The sequence below is a fragment of the Drosophila rhopaloa genome, unplaced genomic scaffold, assembly GCF_018152115.1.
Source record: "Drosophila rhopaloa isolate 14029-0021.01 unplaced genomic scaffold, ASM1815211v1 contig_115, whole genome shotgun sequence".
NCBI classification, from domain to species: domain Eukaryota; kingdom Metazoa; phylum Arthropoda; class Insecta; order Diptera; family Drosophilidae; genus Drosophila; species Drosophila rhopaloa.
In genome coordinates, this window is record NW_025334990.1 from 7811918 (window position 1) to 7832923 (window position 21006).

The 21006-nt window shown below is 41.5% G+C and overlaps 2 protein-coding genes across 5 annotated transcripts; one reads left to right on the plus strand and one right to left on the minus strand.

Annotated features, from left to right (window-relative positions):
* Positions 1-279: 279 nt before the first annotated feature.
* On the plus strand, positions 280-1666 carry LOC108051634. The gene is made up of 4 exons (XM_017133786.1): positions 280-644; positions 717-802; positions 1161-1311; positions 1369-1666. Exons 1-4 carry the CDS (start codon positions 380-382, stop codon positions 1539-1541), a joined length of 675 nt encoding a protein of 224 aa, XP_016989275.1. The 5' UTR covers positions 280-379; the 3' UTR covers positions 1542-1666.
* Positions 1665-18600, minus strand: LOC108043410. 4 transcript variants are annotated; one of them, XM_044460977.1, is made up of 9 exons: positions 18487-18600; positions 17887-17965; positions 5838-7998; positions 4946-5076; positions 4496-4726; positions 3601-3712; positions 3281-3534; positions 2273-2566; positions 1665-2205 (listed from the first exon to the last, which is right to left on the minus strand). In XM_044460977.1, the coding sequence occupies exons 3-9, from the start codon at positions 7271-7273 to the stop codon at positions 2090-2092; spliced, it is 2574 nt and encodes an 857-aa protein (XP_044316912.1). In that variant the 5' UTR covers positions 7274-7998; positions 17887-17965; positions 18487-18600; the 3' UTR covers positions 1665-2089. The 4 variants fall into 4 exon arrangements, with proteins under 4 accessions (XP_044316912.1, XP_044316915.1, XP_044316913.1 ...); XM_044460980.1 differs by having other exon boundaries at positions 18472-18600; XM_044460978.1 differs by lacking the exon at positions 18487-18600 and adding an exon at positions 18374-18461.
* Positions 18601-21006: the final 2406 nt, after the last annotated feature.

A 21006-nucleotide genomic window follows, 5' to 3' on the forward strand; every position in this document is an offset into this window, starting at 1 on the left:
AGTGTTAAGAAACCAATAACCTCTTTGATTTTTGTTCAGATTTGTCTTGGAGTCTAAAAATTAATTTGAATTTCTTTTGAATGATTGCCAACTATTTATTTTCCTTACCTATGGTAATAGAAATACACCATGGTTCTATAAGAACTGAAAACTTGTTAGAATTATATTGAAAAATACTTTCATCCAATAACATACACAGTAGGCTTTGATTTCTAACTTTCCAGTCACCTTGAAGCCTATCACCTGACTCTCAGTTCATCGTTGTTTGTTCTGTTGCAAACACACAAACAGCAACACAAACTAAACCCCAAAAACGGAGCCCAAGAAGAGCTGAATCCGGCAAAACGTACGTTAAGTTGAACCCCAACAAACGGTGACAATGGCCCCCAACGATCCGCCGCATCCTGGCAGTAAGAGATCCGCATCCACCATGGCGATGGTCGCCAGCCACAGCATCTCGTATGTGCAGTGCCAGAACCTCAAGTACAATGTCCTCATCCTCGGCTGGCTGGGCGTGATCATCTCCAGCGTCATCCTGGGCAGCTCCGTGCTGACAATCCACTTGCAGCCGGACATCGAACTGCTGCTCAAGCAATGGCCTATGAACTTGGTTCCGGTTACAGAGCAGCAGGCCCTGATTAATTGTGAGTATTGTGACTTGATATTAGACCCTAGGTTTAGAGGCACTAATTCCTGATTTGCTGGTCGTTGCCCAGTGTTGACCATCTTTAGCACTATTGTTTATGGAATGTCGCTGATCAACATGGGAGTCAGTCTGCTGCTGCTAATAGGTATCGCCCGGGTAAGTTTAATGGATTAATGTAACTTACAGATTTTCTGTCAGTCCATCTAATATTCACAAAGAAAATCATAAATTATTTTTTAAGTTTAGTAATTATATATACTTAAGATCACCAATAACTGGCATTATAAACACAACATGACATATTTTGTGAATTTATTTTTGATAAGATAAGATTTTCATAAGATTTTCCTAGCTATCGGTAGAATTCTGTATATCTTTTGATTTAATTGGTAAAATATATTTATTTCAATTCAGTTATGCAAACAAGTTTGATATTAATAGCCTCTTTTTAGGATGGTATTGCGAACTCAGTAGTATAATACTCAGTTACCTTATTTTACACCCTCTCTTTTAGGACTCTAGTTGTCTGATGTACCCGTGGTTGATCTATCATGGCGTTATTTTTGGCTTTGGTCTTTATTTGGGGGTTTTCTATGCCACCGCAGGTCTGTTTATTGACCTTTCGAGCTTTCTAATGTGTCTTCTGGTGTTCACCCTTGTACTGGGTAGGTATGCTATCCAGCCAAAGATGCCACTCTGCTAATATGTACATTTTCTGGTAGTTATTTTTTACAAGATCTACCACGAGGTCTTCACCCTATTTCGAGTGATGGAGCAGCAGTCCAAAAGTGGGGACATGGGCGGGTTCTACTATCAGGATGCCGAGCAAGCGTGGACCGCGGCTGGGGTTCCCTATCAGCAGGTCTACCTGCCCCGTCTGCCGATCCAAAAGTAAATTGCACAATTCCGAAACATCAAGACAATTGCAACTACAACAGCAACGAGTAGAGAAAAAAAAGATTTAAATGACATTTGGACTTTGTTTGCACGATTAATAAACGTTTGACAAGTTCGAATTCATTTCAACATTTGTATAATTTATTTACACACGAAATGTAGTTCATAAATAGTTTTAAAATTACATAACAGCGCATATGACTAAGTAAATTAAACCATAATTATCAGTTATAATTAATTTAAAGTTTTTTAGGGTGTTTGCAAATATATCGCACACGTGTGTATCTTGCAGACACACACAGCCAATCCTAATTGCTAAATTGTACTGCGCTAATTTGTTTGTTAAATTATAATAATATATATATATATATATTTCTTGTGTAACCATAAATTAAGTCGACGTGGATCGGAGTGGAAGCGAAGTCGGATTTGGGAGCAGAATGAAGTGAGTTATGTACAAAACAATCTGTGGCCCACTTAGCAGGCAGGTGCGAATGCTAATGCGAATGCGATGAGAATAAGTTAGAGTCGTCGTCGTCGTCGTCCCTAGATGTTCATCGTGAGTCCGACGACGTAGGACACCCAGTCGACGGTCTTGCTGACGCTGTGATAGATTCCCGGCTGCCCCCTGGACGCGCAGGAGTAACCAGCGGAGACCACACCTGAAGGAGATCAACGGATTATAGTTTAAACAGTTGCTTAAGGGATCATCTAGCATTCAACACCCACCAATCAAGTACCATCGTCCGTTCTTGTCGTGCATCAGGGGTCCTCCCGAATCGCCCTGGCACGAGTCCTTGCCCCCGTTCCGGTATCCCGCGCACAGCATCTCCTGGTAGATGACCACGTTGATGCCGTTCTGCCGATGCCAGCGCTCGCAGATCCGGTTCTCGATCACCGGCACATCCACAGCCTGGAGCGTCTTGGGTCGCAGCCGAGATCCCGGATTCAGAGCTCCCCAGCCGGCGGCCCAGCCGAACTTGCCCAAGAAATCCTCGTTCTTCTCTGGCAGGCAGATGGGAGCTGAAAATATTTATAATGTCGGACCATTAATACTTAGTTTGTAACTCAAAAATAATTTGTTTGCTTACTCATTAGCTTATAAATGCTATTTATAAATGTCTTAATAAATTTATCACCTTTTCTTACTTTCAATCTAAAAATAGGGGCCAAGTAATAAAACTGATTATATCAGTTATTAACACTTGTTCCACCCAAGGCTCCGTATTCAATGAGTAGATTGAAATGAGTAGCAAAAATAACATTTTAAATTGAAACTGTTTTGGAAAATTTTTAACCGTTTCAAATTATTCCCCGCTAAGCACTAGGCGTTGTTATAGTATTAAGACTAAGTAATATTTTAACTTGTGGAATAACCTATTTAAATAAAGTTTTATAGATTCATAATCTTAAGAGAATTCTTATAGCCCATTAAGAGTACACATTAACCAAGTTTTTCTTTCAATGGTAATCGATGTTTAATAACACTGAATCACAAGAGCCGAAAATAATTCTTATATGAGTTCAATATGTTTTCCAATCCGGCTAATTTGTATACGCTTTGTAGACAAGAGTAATAAGGAGTTTAATTTGTGACTTTAATACATAAAAACCAGTTTAGTCTCAAACAACTATAATTTCGGTCCATTGATAATAAGATTACTTTTAAGAAAGCACGTTATGCTAATATAATTTTGTATTTTTAAATATTAATGACTATTTTTTAAGGAAACTCACCTATGTGTGGCATGAAGTGCACGGTGCGCTCCAGCGTCAGCACGGAGATGTCGAAGCGGTCCGCCTGGGGCGTGAACTTGAAGTACGGATGCACATCGATCCGCCGGACGCCGAAGGTGTAGGCGGGCAGGGGCTCCACGGCGGAGTTGATCACGTAGTCGCCCAGGGTGACGTGCACCTGGCGCGGAGTGGCCCGTGCCACACAGTGACCGGCGGTGACCACGTGGCGCCGCGAGATCAACGAACCTCCACATCTGCAAGGGGGCGAGGGGTAGTGTGAGTACAAGGAGGAGCCAGTTAACCCTGATGAAGATGCTCACCTGGAGGATCCGATGCGGATGTAGGCCTGCCACGGGAAGGAACCAAAGCCCGCATCATCGCCGCCCACAATGCGCCGCTGGGCGGTTTGTTTGGCCAGCGAAATGCCGCAGCCTGGAAAAGCAAAAGGCAAAGGTAAGTCAAGTCATATGTGTAGTTCCAGGACCTCTTAGCATTTAAGGGATTTTCGGGATTGGATTAGTGAAGCATTTAACAACAGAGGGTGACCACCAAGCAAGCAATTAGCCAAACAAGCGGGCAACGTGCAGCTGCCGGGTTCAAATCAGCTTTCTAGAGTCGAGTCGTCGTCGTCGCGTCTTGATGGGATTTGGGGTCTCGGTTTGGTCGGGGTCTGGACATGGAGCATAATGCCGTTAAGCTATGTGTAATATATGGCTTAATTATCATTAGCGTGCTGTGGTAATTAACATGCTCATGCCGGGCAATTAAACTTATATATTTTTATTTTTTTGTGTTGTGTTGTGCTCAGCCTTTCTTTTGATTGAGCCTCCTTCGCGGGTGGTTTTTTTTTTGGTTTTGGTTTTTGGTTGAGTGGCGTGTGTTATAGGCATCTCAGCGTACATCTAGGCCCAAATAGTTGCACAGATTGCGGCTTAATTAGGCACTGAAAACTACCCAAGAGTGTAACAAATAACAAATGCGAATTACGAGTGCATAACTACATAACAAAACGAACTACAAAATATACGTAAATTGTTAGAGGTGGGCATGCAAATTATTTCTCAACTATTTCGTTCAACCGCTTTTTATTTATATATATTTTTTTGGGTATTTGGTATTTTGTAATTTTGGGTTTTAGTGTGCACGTGCTTGGAGTTTGAGTTTTGAGTTTGGAGTTGGTTTGGCTTGCGTTCGAGCTGAGGCTGCCACACTCACTGGGTTCGTTGTTGACCGGTCCGTAGTTCTTTTGCGGCAGATCGGTCAGATCTACGGCATTGCCGACGAAGTCCGAGCTGCCCAGATTGGCCGACTTGGCCGTGCGGTGGCAACAGCCCCTCAGCAGTCCGTCGCAGGTGCCCTGAATGAGGCCGCCGGAGAGCCAGCAGCCCAAAAAGAACTCGCACGTACCGCCCCGGTGCTGGCACTCCGTGTCCGTAGTGATGTCGACTGTCGAATGGGAATCGGAGTTGCAATCGGTTGGATCTCGTGTTGTTGTGGGGTGGGTGGGAATAAATGTGGGAATCTGTGTGTGTGTGGGTTTCTATTGTGGCCTAGTGCAAGCAGTTTCCCAGCAGCTGACTGAAGCCCCTTCCTAAGCCCTACCGAATGCGGGGAGGGGGTCGAGTCGGAGGAGCGGTTGCGGTTGCGGTTGCGGCAGGCACTTACCTTTCTCCTTGAACGTACTCGCCGACTGGGGACTGCTGGTCGCCTCCGAGGCACTGTCCAGCTCCTGCAGACTGTAGTCGTTCCGCACATCCTGCACGGCGGCCAGCTCGTTGATGCCGAAGTTCTGGTCCCTGTTGGTATGGAGGAGATTGGATGCTGGGGTTAGTTTTTGAAAAGATAAAATCCTCCGAACAACATAAGTTGCGCTAATTAGAACTAATACATGCCTAGCTTCTTTAACATGTTTTGTTCTTGACAACAAAAAATGTAAGTTCCCTAAAAAAAATATAGAATTCTGTATCTTATCTGGTTTGAAACATAGTGACATCGTATAATATATAAAAAAGATGGAAAGATTTAAAAAATGGAAAACCTTAAAAAGGCGAAGAAAATTACTCACAAAAGCCAAATCATTTCCTTAATTTAAAAATTAAAGTAAAATATGGTAAGCGTGTAAACTATTGAAGGTTTTTCGATTAGAAAAACCAATCCGATATAAATTAAGAGAAATTTTCTTAATAGACTTTTTAAAACTTCGATAAAGCTTGGAAATCAAAACAATTTATATTCCTTTATCATATTTTTATATAGAAAAACAAATCAAATATTACCAATATCTGTTTTAGAACTTGCTAACGACAGACAGACATATTTGTGTAAATATTTTTTTGTTTTGTAAAGAAATACAAAACAAAAAACTAATTAGAAATGAATTAAATCAATATCTTTTTTACAACTTCTTAGCAAAAAAAAGCCATGTAGTCCCTGTTTATATTTCAGTCAAACGCTTCTTAGGGAGATTATACAATATATATATCCTTCAATCAAGTGCATCACCAAGCAGATGTGTAGCTTCCTATTTTTATTAGTCTTTGGTATTAAAGGTACCCACCTGAAAGCGATGTTATCGCTGAAGTAAACCCCGTTTCCGGAGGGTCCGCTGCTGCCGGCGGGTCCACTGGGTCCGGTGGTGCCCACATTGTCGTTGGTGGGGAAGACCACGCGGGGACTGCGAGACGACTTGTACGGGTAGTAGCGACTCTTGCGCGATCCCTGGTACTCGCTGGGACCCACATACTCCTGGAAGTTCTTCTGCGGTCCAAACTGGCGGACTGGAGCGGGAGGTGGTCCCGTTCGGAACTCGGTGTCGCCGAAGTAGAAGCCGCGCTGCGGTCTCTGCTGCGGCAAGGCGGTGATCGGTCCATTGATGTCCCCAAACTTGGTCACATCGTCGCGGTACAGCTTCAGTCCATGTGGCTTGGAGTTGCTCACCAGGCCGGGGAACTCGAAGCTGGAGGATGCCGTGTCCGTATCGAAGTACAGCTGGCGGGTGTGGCGCGTCTCGTGCTGTTCGTATTGCGTGGGTGGCGGAACAGGAGGAGCAGCTGCATCCTCGCTGAACGGCTGGGGTTCATAGCCCCCTGCACTGGTCTCCCCGAAGATGGGGTTATCCTCGCGATAGGCTTGCGGATGAAAAGGACTGGCTGGCTTCAAACTGTAGCTGGGAAACTGGAATCCCACCCGTCGACTGGTATTCTCCGGCTCCGCATACTCCAGTTTGTCCGTGGAACTGGCGGCGGCCAAGAGATCACTGCGCTCGGTGCGATCGGGACCCAGTTCCAGTTCAAGTGGCTGCTCTTCCGGACTTCCCTGGGTGGCCAGTTCCGCTCCGAATTCGTGGGCCACGGCGGCCACTCCATCGGCAGGTGGTCCCAAAGCGGACAGGGTGGCATTCCGACTGGGACGCAGTTGGAGTAGCGATCCCGCACCTCCATTTTCCCCCTCCGTCTGCAGCGGTATGTACATGTAGTTGCGCCGCCTTCCCTGTCGCGTCACATTCTCCGGCATGGTGGGCACCAGCTGCCTGGGCACCGTGATCAGTTCGCTCTGGGGCAGCTCCACCGATGGCGCCGGAACGATCTCCACGGCGGCATCGGAACGCCGCTGGGCACTGGCAAAGCCACCCATTTGGCGGGCGGTGCGATAGGAACCGAAGGACTGCACCACCGTTCCATCGCTGCGCTGGCGCACATCCTTGAAGCTGATGTCGTCCTGCCGACTGAAACTCTGGTAGGGGGCATACAGATTGCGGGCGGTGGAGGGCGTGGTGGCCGCCGCTGCAGATGTCTGCCAAGGCAGGAGTTGGTGGCCCGACAGGAGGGCGGCCGTGGTGACCGCCGTGGTGGGCGTGGCCACCGCAGGGGAGACAACACAACAGCAGTAGGCGAACAGATTAATCGCCAACGCCAATCGGCTCCATCTCCAACTATTGCGTGTGCTGCTCCGGCTGAGGCTAGTACTGCGGCTGTTGCTGGCTAATACTAACATCTTACATCGAGCAGGATGAGCGGCGGTGAATGGTGGTTGTCTGGTGGTAATGACACTGGCTCTGCCTCCAATTAAGGTGCAGCCGCACCACTTCCTGCTTGGCGCCGGCCTGAACTTGAACGCTGATCGGTGAACGCTGAATACTGATCGCTGAATCTCCGCCCCAAAAGCAATGCGAAGTTGGTCCGTTTCGCTTTTCTTACGCTCTGCTGGCTGCTGAAAAGTGGATATCCAACCGAATGCCTGTCAGCTGCGTGCCGCGTTCATTGATCTCTCTCCTCACTGGTTTTTTTGGTCTGGTCTTGGTCTCGGTCGCGGCACTTCGGATTTTCCGATTTTTCGATTTTCCGGCGCGTTGCGGCGGCTCTGTTACAATTCAGCTGGATTTGCGGCAATCTGTGTGCCTGCCGCCGATAGCTCAGCTCGTGTGGCGGGTTTTGGATGCCAGTTTCGATGATTTCGATGCCGAATTGGTCCGGGTGCCGGGATGGGATGGGGTGTGCTTGGGTATAGGTATGAGGTGTGTGGTGTACAAGGTGTGTGGTGTGTGTGTGTATGTGCGGGTCCAGCGGTTATTGGACTGTGCTGCTCCAATGGCAATTATGGCAATTGCTGTTGACGCTTTAACAGCGACGTTTCAAGCGGTTTCGTGTGGTTGCATGCTGCACCGCATCGCGACAACGTTCACGATTAAAGCTCCGGCCACGAATTACTTCCTTAATTGCCTGCAACGGATAAACAGAAATTATTATTAAACCAAAAAACCGGTTTCAATTTTTGGGCAATTATGAGTGGGTGTGGAGCTAACTCGTAATGCATAAATGCAGAAAGCATAATCTCCGCTTTGCGCATTAAATTCCCATTAATCCCGTAGCAAATTAATTTTAAATCATCAATTTACGCTAAACAAAAAAGAAACCCGTTGCTGGCCGAGGTGCACTTGCCACTGCCACACGCGTTTCCTCGGTCACAAAAGCCACAGCTGAGTTTTTGGAAACCTGTCGCCGCGATAAAAGCATCTGGGAAAACTGGAAAAACCATCATCAGCACCTGACAACTCGCAGTGTTTTTATTTAATTTCCCTTTTTTACTTTTTGCGAATTTTTTATTTTTTGCCTGCCTTGTTTTTACGTTTAACGATAGAAGGAAATGAATGGATGTAATAAAAAAGCGCAATAAAAGCAAATTTGAGGTGTAGTTCAGTACCCTATGTCTGCCTAAAAGGCATATTAGTTAAGTTTGTGTACAATTGGATGCTATGATTATGTTGAATTGTAATATGTATTTTTAATTACATTTTAATATGACTTGCATTCAAATGTCCTAGTTGCACACATTTAATTTGTGGCATTTGAATTTGGGGTATAATAAAAACTAAATACTGCATGAGTTACGAAAAACAGAATTAAGTTAATTAAAAAAACTTTATTTTTAGAAAATGTTTAACAACAATTGCTAGCAACAATTACGATTTAAGATGTTTTGAAAATATTACCAAATTTAATTAATTTGAAGGAGTGTAGATAGTGTATTAATTAACATTTTCTTTAATAGTTCGATTTATTCTGCATATAATGTTAATTCAGCAGAAGTAAATTACGAGCTGGCCACAAGTTTTTAATGAATTACACAACAAATATGTTTTTGGTTGGAAATAAAAATGTTTTTATATACCTGTAAAATAAAACTCTAAGCGATTTGTGATAGTAATTGAACCACTAAACTAGATTAATTTCACTGATAGAAAAATTAGTTTTAACATAATTTAGAATAATCTCTAAATCTTTGCTTTTTGGTTCTAGGGAGACTGCCTCTTAAGTTTGAACTACATTTGTTCCCCTGCCAATCACAGTGAGTGCACTCTATAGTCGACCAGTCTCAGAACTCCTCGTTAGTATGGCTGCACTGGCTGGTCAGTCGCTATACAGAAATCGCCTTGAAAGTAAGAGTTAGCCAGCTTTTTCGCTCTGCTCGGCAGCGGTGCAGTCGAAGTCGGCGTCTTTTCACTTTCATTTCGAGTTCAAGCACCACGAGAGCAGCTGCTCGGCGAAAAGTGTTTGTTTGTGCGCCGATCTGCCAATCGCTTCCTTTAACTTGGCTCAAACTTGACATTTTGAACTTGATTTTGCGGTGTGCCGGCCTGCGATTTTTCCAATTTTCCACCAGGAAGCTGGGATGTTGCCTCCCGAAAACGTGACTCGGCGCTTCGACAGCTTTGCATAATAGTTAACACATTTTGCGGACACTTTATGTATAGATGTTCGTTATGAAATATTTTTTGGCGACTCAACTGGTTTTGCCAGATGGTGTTATTTTTATACCCTTGCAGAGGGTATTATAATTTTGGTCAAAAGTGTGCAACGCAGTGAAGGAGACATCTCCGACCCTATAAAGTATATATATTCTTGATCAGGATCACCTCCTGAGTTGATATAGCCATGTCCGTCTGTCCGTCTGTCCGTCTGTCTGTCCGTCTGTCTGTTTCTACGCAAACTAGTCTCTCAGTTTTAAAGCTATCGAATTGAAACTTTGCACACACCCTTCTTTCCTTTGCACGCAGTATATAAGTCGGAACGGCCGAGATCGGCCGACTATATCCTATAGCTGCCATATAACTGATTGATCGGAAATGCCATAACTTTGGTGTTTGTAAAGTTAGGAAGTTAATATTTTCTATGGGTTTTATATTTGGCCAACCAATCCGACCTACCAAATTTCAAAGGGATCGGCCGACTATATCCTATAGCTGCCATATAACTGATTGATCGGAAATGCCATAACTTTGGTGTTTGTAAAGTTAGGAAGTTGGGATTTTCTATGGGTTTTATAATTGGCCAATCAATCCGACCTACCAAATTTCATAAGGATCGGCCGACTATATCCTATAGCTGCCATATAACTGAACGATTGGAAATGCCATAACTTTGATGTTTTTAAAGTTAGGAAGTTGGGATTTTTTATGAGTATTAAGAATGCATCATATGAATAATTTTGGAGAATATAATTTACAGAGTATTCTGCAAGGGTATATCAACTTCGGCTCCGCCCGAAGTTAGCTTTCCTTTCTTGTTTTTTTTGTTTTTTGCCATGCTGACGCATTGTGATGCAACTGTTGCAAAACTCAATTTACATTTTTTGGGCAGTGCAGGCTAAGTCCGGGCTAATCCATCCCGTAACGGTCTCCTGGATCGGGTTACATAAGACTGCACTTAAATGACAGCTGCCCCATCGTCATCATCATCATCATCATCATTATCATCATCATCATGGTTGGTCAGCAACAATGCGAATGCACATGCGTGCTGCTTCTCCATATGGAAACGGCCTTGAGTGAAGGACGCCGGAAACTGGCTTTCTGCGGCTCTTTCTCTTTCTCCGACTCTTACGCATAATTTACAATCGCTTTACGTTGCTCTGTCTGCTTTCAGTTTATTTGTTTTAATTAACAATACTTTGCTGGGATTTTCTGTAAGGGTTTTGTGTTTTTTCGGAGCTATACCTTGGATTCCCCAGATCCCTCCCGCCCGCAACTTCATTACTTTTGTTTTAGTTTGGCGCTGGCAGTGAAAGTTTTTTTTCAGCTGCAAACAATGCGTCGTTCATTTCGTTTCCATTTCGTTGTAAACAAGCGATTTGGTTGCTTTTCTGCTCGTAATTGAGATAAATGCATTTTAAATGCGCCACCGCAGCTGCAACAGCAGCAACAGCAGCAGCAGCAACATCTGCAACATCAGCAACAGCAGCAACTGGTTGCAGTTGCGTATGCAGATGCGATATTCCACTGCTCATTGCATTTGGGCAGTCGATTATGCGTCTCAAATCCGAAAGACTTTTCTTTTATCTGGCCACGCATAATTCACGACAAATGAATTCTCCCCGCAACTGAAGACAATGGCTAATGCGGCGAACGACAATGGCAATAGCTACACCAGCAAACATCGCCAGCAACATCAGCAACATCAACAACAATGGCAACACAAAAGCTCAGCCAAAAGTTGTCATTTTCGTTGTCTCCCGTTTGTCGCTGGCTGATGAGTTGCGCATAAAATAAATGCGAGACAAGCTGCACCGCTGACTCAAGGAAATTTTTATGCATTTTGTTGAATTGGGGGAAAATGCCTAAATTATGGAGGAGGGAGACCAGCGCTTGGCTAATAAATTAAGAAAACCCAAAGAAGACAGCCGAAATTGCTTTCATGCCAGATCCCAGTTAGCGGCTCCTTACAAACTAAGCTGTGAAAACTGCCAGCTGGTAACAATGCCTTTGAACTAATTGTAAACAAAGCTTTATTTCTTTGGTTTGAAAAATATGACTATGCATAACATGCATATGCATAACAACACATTTTACACATTAATCAGAATTTCTTGCTTTTCACTCAACGCCTTGTACAAAGGCATAATAATAAAAATGGTTTTTTGTTATTTCTGGTCAATATGTTTATCTTCCCCATAAGCCAAATAAATGTTACATTTCAAAGAAACAAATTGTAAACACAATTAAAATGCTTTTTTATACCCTTGCAGAGGGTATTATAATTTTGGTCAGAAGTTTGTAACGCAGTGAAGGAGACGTTTCCGACCCCATAAAGTATATATATTCTTGATCAGGATCAATAGGGGAGTCGATATAGCCATGTCCGTCTGTCCGTCTGTCCGTCTGTCCGTCTGTCCGTCTGTCCGTCTGTTTCAATACCGTTTGCGAGCTCAGTTTAAAAGCTAGCGATCTGAAACTTTCACAATCGTCCTAAAACATGTGTACGCAGATCAAGTTTGAAAATCGCCCCGATCGGACGTCTATATCCTATAGCTCCCATAGGAACAATTGGATATATCTTGCAAGAATTTATGATATTTCGCGCAGTGTAAAAGCTATTGACATTAATCTTTACAAATCGTATTTTTTTATGCATACCTTGATCAGGGTAAAAGCGCGTGGCGATCGGACGTCTATATCCTATAGCTCCCATAGGAACAATAGGGTAAAATCGGTTAAAATTTAATGATTTTTAGGATATTTCGCGCAGTGTAAAAGCTATTGACATAAATCTTTCCAAATCTTATTTTTTTATGCGTACCTTGATCAGGGTAAAAGCGCGTGACGATCGGACGTCTATATCCTATAGCTCCCATAGGAACAATAGGGTAAAATCGGTCCAAATTTGATGTTTTTCAGAATATTTCGCGATGTGTAAAAGCTATTGCTGTACATTTTTTCAAATCGTATTTTTTTATGCATTCATTCATCAAGGTAAAAGCGCGTGCTGATCGGACGTCTATATCCTATAGCTCCCATAGGAACAATACGGTGAAATCGGTCAAAATTTCATGTTTTTTAGAATATTTCGCGCAGTGTATAAGCTATTGACACACATTTTTCCAAGTCTTATTTATTTACGCATACCTTGATCAGCGTAAAAGCGCTTGCCGATTGGACGTCTATATCGTATAGCTTCCGTAGGAAAAATTGTTAAAGGCTGCGAAAATATCCCTTTTTCCCTATTTGTATATGACAATTTTGCAGTATAAAAGCTATTGGCATGAAACTATGCAATTTATCTATTTTATTTATGTACACCTTGCTCAGGGTAAAAGTTGCTGCCAATCAGACAAGTACATACTACATCCGCTATTTAAAAATTAAATTAATTACGTATAGCTAATCTTTTTTTATGTATAATTATAGAAAACTTAATTTTTATACCCTTGCAGAGGGTATTATAATTTTGGTCAGAAGTTTGTAACGCAGTGAAGGAGACGTTTCCGACCCCATAAAGTATATATATTCTTGATCAGGATCAATAGGGGAGTCGATATAGCCATGTCCGTCTGTCCGTCTGTTTCAATACCGTTTGCGAGCTCAGTTTAAAAGCTAGCGATCTGAAACTTTCACAATCGTCCTAAAACATGTGTACGCAGATCAAGTTTGAAAATCGCCCCGATCGGACGTCTATATCCTATAGCTCCCATAGGAACAATTGGATATATCTTGCAAGAATTTATGATATTTCGCGCAGTGTAAAAGCTATTGACATTAATCTTTACAAATCGTATTTTTTTATGCATACCTTGATCAGGGTAAAAGCGCGTGGCGATCGGACGTCTATATCCTATAGCTCCCATAGGAACAATAGGGTAAAATCGGTTAAAATTTAATGATTTTTAGGATATTTCGCGCAGTGTAAAAGCTATTGACATAAATCTTTCCAAATCTTATTTTTTTATGCGTACCTTGATCAGGGTAAAAGCGCGTGACGATCGGACGCCTATATCCTATAGCTCCCATTGGAACAATAGGGTAAAATCGGTCCAAATTTTATGTTTTTCAGAATATTTCGCGATGTGTAAAAGCTATTGCTGTACATTTTTTCAAATCGTATTTTTTTATGCATTCATTCATCAAGGTAAAAGCGCGTGGCGATCGGACGTCTATATCCTATAGCTCCCATAGGAACAATCGGATATAACTTTCAAGAATGGAAGATATTTCGCGCAGTGTAAAAGCTATTAACATAAATCTTTCCAAATCTTATTTTTTTATGCATACCTTGATCAGGGTAAAAGCGCTTGGCGATCGGACGTCTATATCCTATAGCTCCCATAGGAACAATACGGTGAAATCGGTTAAAATTTAATGATTTTTAGGATATTTCGCACAGTATATAAGCAATTGACATGAATCTTTCCAAATCGTATTTTTTTATGCATACCTTGATTAGGGTAAAAGCACGTGACGATCGGACGTCTATATCCTACAGCTCCCATAGGAACAACAGGGTGAAATCGGTCCAAATTTGTTGGTTTTCTGAATTTTTCGCGTAGTGTGTAAGCTACTGACATACATTTTTCCAAGTCTTATTTATTTACGCATATCTTGATTAGGGTAAAAGCGCTTGCCGATCGGACGTCTATTTCTTATAGCTTCCGTAGGAAAAATAGTTAAAGGCTGCGAAAGTATCCCTTTTTTTCCATTTTTATATGACATTTTTGCAGTATAAAAGCAATTGACATCAAACGACGCAAATCTAGTTTATTTATGTATATCTTATTCCTTTCGCTACTTTTTCAGTTTTAGCAACTTCGGCAAAGTCTGCAAGGGTATTAAAACTTCGGCTTGCCGAAGTTAGCTTCCGTCCTCGTTTTTAATAATAAATCAAATCGATAGCTCAACAAAAATGAATAAAATTTAAATAGTTGTAAAGATTGTATATTCAAAATAATTATTATGTGACCTATGCATTTTTATACAAAACTATTAAACTATTTTTACAAAATTACTATTAATTAATACAATTTTTGAATTAAACATTTTTCATTGTATCAAAATTAACTGTACTGTTTCGTCAAACGATCGCAAACATAATTTTCGTGTTTTTCCAACTTTTCCTTGGTTAAACGTTTACATTTATTTAAGCAGGCAATCAAAAGACAATCACAGCAACCACAAAATTGATAGCCCCTCCCGTTCATCGTTCCACTCCCACACCCATTTTCGGTGGACGTCGTCTTGGCCAAATGGGATTAAAATAGATTTGCTCAATTATTTTGAATTGCTACCATTTGCAATTACGAATTGTTTGCACAAGCCGAAAGGTTAAACCCATTTGACTTTCCCACCACCAGCTAGCACTGGCACCACCACCCATCGCTCAAGTGGGTCAAACAGCTGCGCTCGTCTTGGCCCGGCCAAAGCTAAATTAAGTGGAAATCGGTGTCATGCCATTGGCACATTTTGTGCGGCCCAAAACAGAGGAGACGACAAGCGAAATATACATATTAGAGCCGCGAGAGTTGGGTAAGGTAAGTGCCGTTGTAAACCGCAGCCCAGAGCGTTTCAACACGCCCGTCCACCTAATCAATCGATGGCCAAATGATGGCACCTGTGACGTCTGCTCCACACACAAGCACACGCACACACACACACACACACACCCGTAGAGTGTTAATTAATATTCAATACGCAAGGCTGCTGCGCAATTGTTACGAATGTGTTAAGTCAACACCGGCAGCAGTCGAGTGTTAAGAAGTGGCCGAGTGTGGACCATGGCAACAGCAATAACAAAAACAAAAACTGATAAGTTTATATGTATATGAAGCGTTGCATGCAAATCGCACACGTTATATCAATGGTGATGATTATGCAATTAGCGCCACTAACACTGTGGCAGGATCACACGGCGAATGAGCAATATTAATCAGTAGATTGTAAGAGCTCTAAAACGTCCGATTAGATAAGCGCAATAAACTTTCAGAGAATCTCGTGCCAATGGCTCGTGGCGTGCTGTAAAACCATTTATATGGCCGTTTATTCGCCTCTAAGCAGAAAAAAAACAAAAGACTTAGGCAACGAACTAGAGATCCACCCAATCTAAAAACAAAAAACTTAGATCACAAATCTTGCCCGGATTAAAGATGCTGCAAGAGTTTACATATCCGGAAATGTAGGGAAATCCCCTCCTCCACTCCTTACCCACATAAAAACAAAAGACTCAGGGCACGAACTTGCCCCGACCTAAGCTCAGTCAAATACAAATAATTAGCCGACCCATAGCCAGTAGCCACTGCGGTCACCTCCCCCTCAAAAAAGAAAAATAAAAAAATACGGAGCGCCCAATTAACAACAACAAGCCGATAAACAAACAGCCCGAATGCATAATCAATTGGACTCGATGCGAAGAAAGAAAAATGATGAAAACAAAAAATTGAGAAATCATTTGCATAAAGCTAGCAACAATTTTCAAGCATTTCGATTGGCTTACATAAGCCAGCAATGCACAAAGAAGGTGAAAGAGAGAAAAATATTTACATAAAGCATCAAAAAAGAAAATAAAAGCAAGGCAAATGAAGCCAAGAAATCCATGGCCATGGTCACAATTTGGCGGAACTTGTTTTCCAACGCTCGGGTCGTATATTTTGGATTTTATTACATGATGAAAAAGGGTCCCAAATCCCGAACCGGATTTAAGGCCACAGCAGCAGCTCCTAAAATTAAGTAATTTGTGTCGGGCTGCTGGAAAGAAAGTTCTCAGCCACAACAACCAAGGCATATATAAATATGGCACCTATATATATATGTATATATATATATTGTAGCATGCTCCAGAGAGCAGGCAATACGAGTTTCTCCGCTTATGCAATAAGCCAGCCCTACATTGAAAAAGCAAAATAAAATAAAACCACTTCAGGAAAACGAAAAAAAAAGTAAAGAGATGTTACCAAAAAAAAAAAAAAAACAAACAGCGTCGGCGTTCAACGTTGCTGATAATGAAGTTCATGTCATACTTATACACACAGACACTCGCACGAAAGTATATTGTGTAGTCAACACAAGACATCGACGGAGCCATAAAAACGTTGCCAAATAATTTGTGGCTCAAGCTGCAGTTAACCAAATTGAGGCTAAGACGCCGCTGCGATGCGCCCCTCTTTTCCTCTTTCTGCCTTTTGACTCATTTCACATTTCGTTTGCCCTTCTTTTACGCACTTTTGTATGTGCCTCAGTATTTATGTTTTCCGGTTTGTTGTTTCTTTCCTTTTTGCATTTCGTTGGCTTTTATTTGTTTTATTGGCGACTTGACATGGTTTTTTTGCTTTTGTTTTAATTCAGCCCTTTCAAGCCAACCTATTTATTATTCCAAGTCTGTGTCAGTTATATAATAATTATCAAGCTGTTAATGTGGAAACACATTGAATAATCCAACGAATTTTGGCATTGTTTTATCGCAATGACATATTATTGGGTCACAACCTGATGACTTTTGAGGTATACATTGGAAGTAGGTGTTATTAAAGAATAAACAAGTTTGTCTTAGTTCATTTTTAAGGCTTTTGAAAGTAAATTAATGTTGGAAATTAATTTTAAAAAAATTAAAAGGTTAAAAAATTAGTTGACAATTTCTGAAATCAGATGTTTGCAGAAATAGTAAAAGAAAAATTAATGTCATTATTTAAGTCAACTTATTTAAACCCATGTTAAGGTTTTTAAAAGATTTTATTGCCGGAGAAAAAAGTAGAAAAGTCGAAATTACTAGATTTCCTTCATACAATATTTTTTTCTGGTCTATTCAAAATATTACGCTTTCAAAAAATATGATAAATGTGCGGTTCTCACAAAAAATATAGTTATTAACTATTTTCCTGTTTTGCAAGCCAGCTGTGCCCCACTTCACATTTGCATGCACGAAGAGTAATTAATATAATTGTCCACCGGATTCTAGCAGACTCCAGAGATCGAAGTATATATCTCTTACAGGTGTGATTCGGAAACCACAACCACTCCCCAAACGGGACACCCTGATGAATCTGTTGCGGTGGATTATGTGTCCAGCATTTTGCAAGCATTTAAGTGCAAATACTTTCCACATTTTGCAAGAGACCACGACCACGCCATGAGGTTTGCGTTTTATGCATTTTGCAGAGTGGGCATATATATATGGTAAGATTTATTAGATAATGACGCTTTACTTTTGCACCATAACTGAGCAGTTTCTTTTTTTGCGGTTCGTGAGCAGTGCGAATGTTGCAACGTCCAAATGATTTAATCGCTGGCAGCGGCAAAAATCAATTTGAATGCCTTATAAAACGTGTTTAATCAACAAATTTGGTTATCTTACCTCTGCAGTTTAGCGCAAATACGCTGAGAATTAATCCAATTTTGTTTGTTTGTTTTAAGAGCACAGTGGCAGTTTAGTACTGTGCGGAATAAGAGAAAGAAATTGTTTATTAGGATACCGATTACAAATTGCTTGCAATTTATGTGGCTGTTTTCTTTGCACTTTTCGTTATTGTTTTGCCGGAGTTTTGTTTCGTTTGGTTAAAGCGAGTGTAATAATAAGAAATAAAAATGCTTTTATTTTTTTGCTTTTTGCTGCTGGCTGATCGGATCAGCAAACAAGCAGAAATATTGTTCAAAGTCGCTCGCAACAACAACAACAGCAACAGCAGCGGCGATTGCGACTCCAATTGCAAAATCAAATCACTTTCACTGTCAGGCGCAGAGCGGTGGGCGAAGGAGGGGAGGGGCGGGAGGGAGGGGGGCCGACGTTTGAAATTGCAGGCTGTTACAACAACTGCAAGCTGAATCCAATCCGTAGCACTCACTCTCTCGAATTTCAGCTACCATCGGTTGCCACTTTAATTGCAGTTTTCTGGCCGTATTTCGCCTCGAGTCCTGGGCTTTATCTTAATCCTGCACTCACACAGTTGGCACTTACAGCGATCGCGATCACGAATATATATGTTATGCTGTAAATATGCGAACGCGCACCGAACTTAAGCCGAAGTTGAGCGAGGCGAGGCGAAGCGAAGCGCAAACACGACCTTCTTGAGCGGAGTCTCAAAGAAGTCTGAACGGTCTGCGCAGGCGCAAAAGCTGAGCGAAGTTGAGCGCGAGCTTTTCGGGCGACTGCGCTGCCGCAGCGACGCCGCTGCGCTTCCTACGAAGCAGCGCCAAAAGCGGTACTGGGAAAATCAGCTGTCTGCCCCATACCGCTGCCACCGCCGACCCCCTCCAATGCCCCTCCGTCGATTAGGCAACAATAAATGCACAGACAAGCGTAAAAGATATCAAAAGGGGTTGGGGCGGTGAACTGGGAGAGGGGGAAAGGGGGGCCGATCGAGCAGGGAGATGGAGTACTGTAACAGCCACCGCATTGTACAAATAATACAAATTATTGCTTAATGCCGGCAGAAGTACGTACACCGAAAATAAAATATATTATTGATAATGTGAACATCTCCCAAAATCAATGCAATTTTTGCTGATACCAGATCGTAGGATTTGCTCTAAGTTTTCTTTCCTTTAGATCTTAACAATCCAAGCTGGTGTAATATCTTTGGATTTGTTTAACATACTTTAAAGACAAATTACGACAGGAAAACCAATCTTAAAACATAAAAATGCTTTGCCATTGAACTATCCTTAATTATGTACCTCTGGTATTCACACTAAAGCAAAGCAATAATTTAAGAAAATATTTAAGATTATTTAAATGTTCCTGGAACGTTCCTTGATCCCTGGTCTTTTAAACCAATTCCTTTAGAAGATAATTAATTATATTTACATATGACTAAATACTATTATTGTATTGTATTGTATTGTATTATATTTAATAACTAACGAATACATTTTAGTGTTCTGGAAATCAGAACAAAATTTATATGATAATCTTAAATTAAAGTAATCCGAATTGAAAGTAATCCAAATATAAATTTGATAAAGAAAAGAATACAATTGACTTAAACTTATTAAATTAATTGTATTTTTTTTGGTGTATTTATCGCCCCTCTGCCAGCCATCAACTCCCCCCTAACCACCCTTTCGTAAGCTGCAATTATGATATGAAGTCGTAAAGCATCATTGGCCGCCATGGCCAATAGTAAGCACCATCGTTTTATATCAGTTTTTGTTACTGGCCAAACATGACAGCCGCCAATTAAACATTTTCAGTTCATATTTTCCCAATGCCTTTGGCCCGAAAGCAAGTCACCACAAGCCCGATAGCCAGAAAACCAGAAAAACAGAAAAACAGAACCCGCAATTCACGAAAGCGTCGCAACATTTAATGCCTTTTGACAGACTGTGACAGGCTGTGACTCGGCTGTGACAGCTAATTGCAGTTGATTTGATTGAAATGTACATAAAGCAGCGTGTGCGCCTTGTCCAACTCACACCAACTTATGAGCAACGGAGAGCAAACCACATTAAGTGCAGACTATATCACCAGTGTGTCCCAGAAGTCCATGGTCCAAAGGCAAAATTATAAAAATTCTCAAAAATAAAAGCAAAATAAAAGAACAAAACAGAAAACAGCTAGTAACTGTGGTATAAAAATAATGAAAGGATAATTTCATGCCATTTAGGGAATTTTATATATTCATTAGGTACATTTCCTAATTAAGTAAACATTATTTTTTCCCAAAACCATATCTTTTGTTATCAAATAAACATTATCTTTTCCCAAACCACAAAACCATATCTTTTGTTATCAAGAAATATATTAAGATAATACCAATAATTTATTTCTTTAATTTGTTGAATATATGAAGTCTTATAAATATACTTACTATTTAGCTTAAAATCTACTATAAAATCTACTAAAAAAGTTTCAGAAAAATATATGAAAAGTCTTACCGAACATTAAATGACTTTTGAAGATAATCTAACTTCGAGTTCCCAGACCTTCTGCAGCTGCCCACAATTACGTGTTCCGAGTTCAACAGTTCCAAGCTGAGCCGTGACAACTTACTTACGGAGCGCACAAATCGCTCCCCACAATGGTTCATCTGTTATCTGTTTGCGCCACTCGAGCGTTCAAACCCGTACAGTGGATACTTAACAATTCAACGTCAAGGCTGGACGGGAAAGCCTTGATCTTAAAACGGGGTGGTACGGGTTTTACCCGAGTTACCAAAACAGCGGCGGATGGCATGTGATGATTTCTGTGTCGGAATGGCCTTTGGAAAACCGCAAGGCGGTCAAAAGACAGCATCCGCTGCCGAACGATCGAACGATGATGATTCATCCGGCATCGGCTTTTTTGGCGGATCTCTTCTATTTACCTTTGATTGCCGCCCCTTGCTATTTAACGAAGCTTAGAGTCCGTTTTGCTCTCGATTCGCACACGAATTGAAAGTGAAAGGAGCAGCGGCTGCGGCAGCATTTCTTCATCTGTATCTGCACTCGCTGTCATTGCGCAGATCCACAGAAAGAAATAAAGTTAAGCATAGAAACT

What these genes read in the sequence shown, in the direction of transcription:
- LOC108051634 (XM_017133786.1), top strand. Translation starts at nt 380, where the DNA reads ATGGCCCCCAACGATCCGCCGCATCCTGGCAGTAAGAGATCCGCATCC. An exon ending in GCAGCAGGCCCTGATTAATT is followed by an intron (nt 645 to 716) that starts GTGAGTATTGTG and finishes GTCGTTGCCCAG; the next exon opens with TGTTGACCATCTTTAGCACT. An exon ending in TGCTAATAGGTATCGCCCGG is followed by an intron (nt 803 to 1,160) that starts GTAAGTTTAATG and finishes CCTCTCTTTTAG; the next exon opens with GACTCTAGTTGTCTGATGTA.
- LOC108043410 (XM_044460977.1), bottom strand. Translation starts at nt 7,273, where the DNA reads ATGTTAGTATTAGCCAGCAACAGCCGCAGTACTAGCCTCAGCCGGAGC. An exon ending in GAGTACGTTCAAGGAGAAAG is followed by an intron (nt 4,727 to 4,945) that starts GTAAGTGCCTGC and finishes CCCATTCGACAG; the next exon opens with TCGACATCACTACGGACACG. An exon ending in ACCGGTCAACAACGAACCCA is followed by an intron (nt 3,713 to 4,495) that starts GTGAGTGTGGCA and finishes TTGCTTTTCCAG; the next exon opens with GCTGCGGCATTTCGCTGGCC.